This window comes from Thermoascus crustaceus, assembly GCF_041956765.1.
Source record: "Thermoascus crustaceus strain CBS 181.67 unplaced genomic scaffold VTN00scaffold_21, whole genome shotgun sequence".
NCBI lineage: Eukaryota > Fungi > Ascomycota > Eurotiomycetes > Eurotiales > Thermoascaceae > Thermoascus > Thermoascus crustaceus.
In genome coordinates, this window is record NW_027192546.1 from 10,837 (window position 1) to 12,088 (window position 1,252).

General features: G+C 67.7%; 1 protein-coding gene across 1 annotated transcript; it reads left to right on the forward strand.

Moving 5' to 3' along the window:
• Window positions 1-116: 116 nt before the first annotated feature.
• Window positions 117-674, forward strand: VTN00DRAFT_5198 (uncharacterized protein; the record flags this gene model as incomplete). Its single annotated transcript, XM_069431703.1, has 1 exon — window positions 117-674. One exon carries the CDS (start codon window positions 117-119, stop codon window positions 672-674), a length of 558 nt encoding a protein of 185 aa, XP_069282723.1.
• Between the last annotated feature and the right edge of the window lie 578 nt (window positions 675-1,252).

The window sequence follows — 1,252 nt, forward strand, 5'->3', positions numbered from 1 at the left end:
GTATCTATCGTTCTGGCCCGAGGGGCCCCCGCCGGGGGGCAGGGGTCCCAGGGCACAACCCCCGGAGGGGCAGAAGACAGAGTAGCTGGAAGGGGCGACGAGCGCCCGGCCACCGGATGCCCACGCGGCGCACCGCGGGGCCCGTAGTGACCATCCAATTGCCCCCACTGACGTTCTCCAAGGTGCCGTCCGCCGCAGGAGGCTGTCGGACGCCCGTGCGGGCGCCGGCAGGCTGCGACATAGGCGCCCCTGGTGGGGGGTACCGCACCCGCGGACACGCCGGCGAACGGCGGCTCCCGCGAGGGGCCTCCCCCCGGGAATCTGGGTGTCGATGCTGGCCAGCGGCCAACGATCCACAGACTCCACCGGTGCCGGAGGCACAGGGGCCTCCGGGCTTCGGCCGCCCCGTCGGACGGCTCCAGGGACGGGGAAGTCGGGGCGACGTTCGACGCGCTGGACCACCGGGTCGGCGCCGTGGGGGCAGCAGCGTCCCGGCCGAAGCCTCACACTGCAGCCGCCCCCGCCGGCAGCCCTCGGGCGCCGCAGGGTCACGGTCGTGGCCGGACAACTGCGCGCGCCGTCCTCAGGATGACCCGGGAACGCAACGGACGAACGTGCCCTTCCCCCGCCTGGAAACCGCACCGCTGGGGCGGGTGGTGAGTCCCCGGGGCTGAAGCGCGGCCGACCTGACCAAGCGCCACCAGCCCCCGCAAGACCACCGGTCTGGCAAGGAAGATTGGGCTGTGCGGGCTACTGCGCGGTTCGCCTCCCCGGGGGGAGGTTGGCCGGTTCGCCCTCACATGTATCCTCCGAGGTCGATTGGGGGCGCCGGCTGCGTACAAAGGCTCGCGGGCCCAAATCCGGCTGGGGGGGAACGATTTTGTATGGGAAAATCGCACATGGTCGGATTTCCCATACAAAGTGGGCGCTCTACATTGGCCCGTTTTTTGGGCCGCAAGGGGACTTGGGCGTTTTCGACGCGCGGTGGGCCGCCAACTGGCGAACCTCCCCTGGCAACTGGCCCGACCCGGCCCCCCCATGTCCAGGCAGGCCGGGGGGCTTGGAACGGATATAGGTCTCTAGATACGTCTACACGTACATATATACATACATACACACCCACACGCATATACATGTACACATATGTATAGCCGCCCATGCACCCACTCAGCCACATGGATGTGTAGATATATATGTATAGGCAGGTACGTAAGACGAAATGGTGCAAAGTGTGGCCGGTGTTCTCCTCACG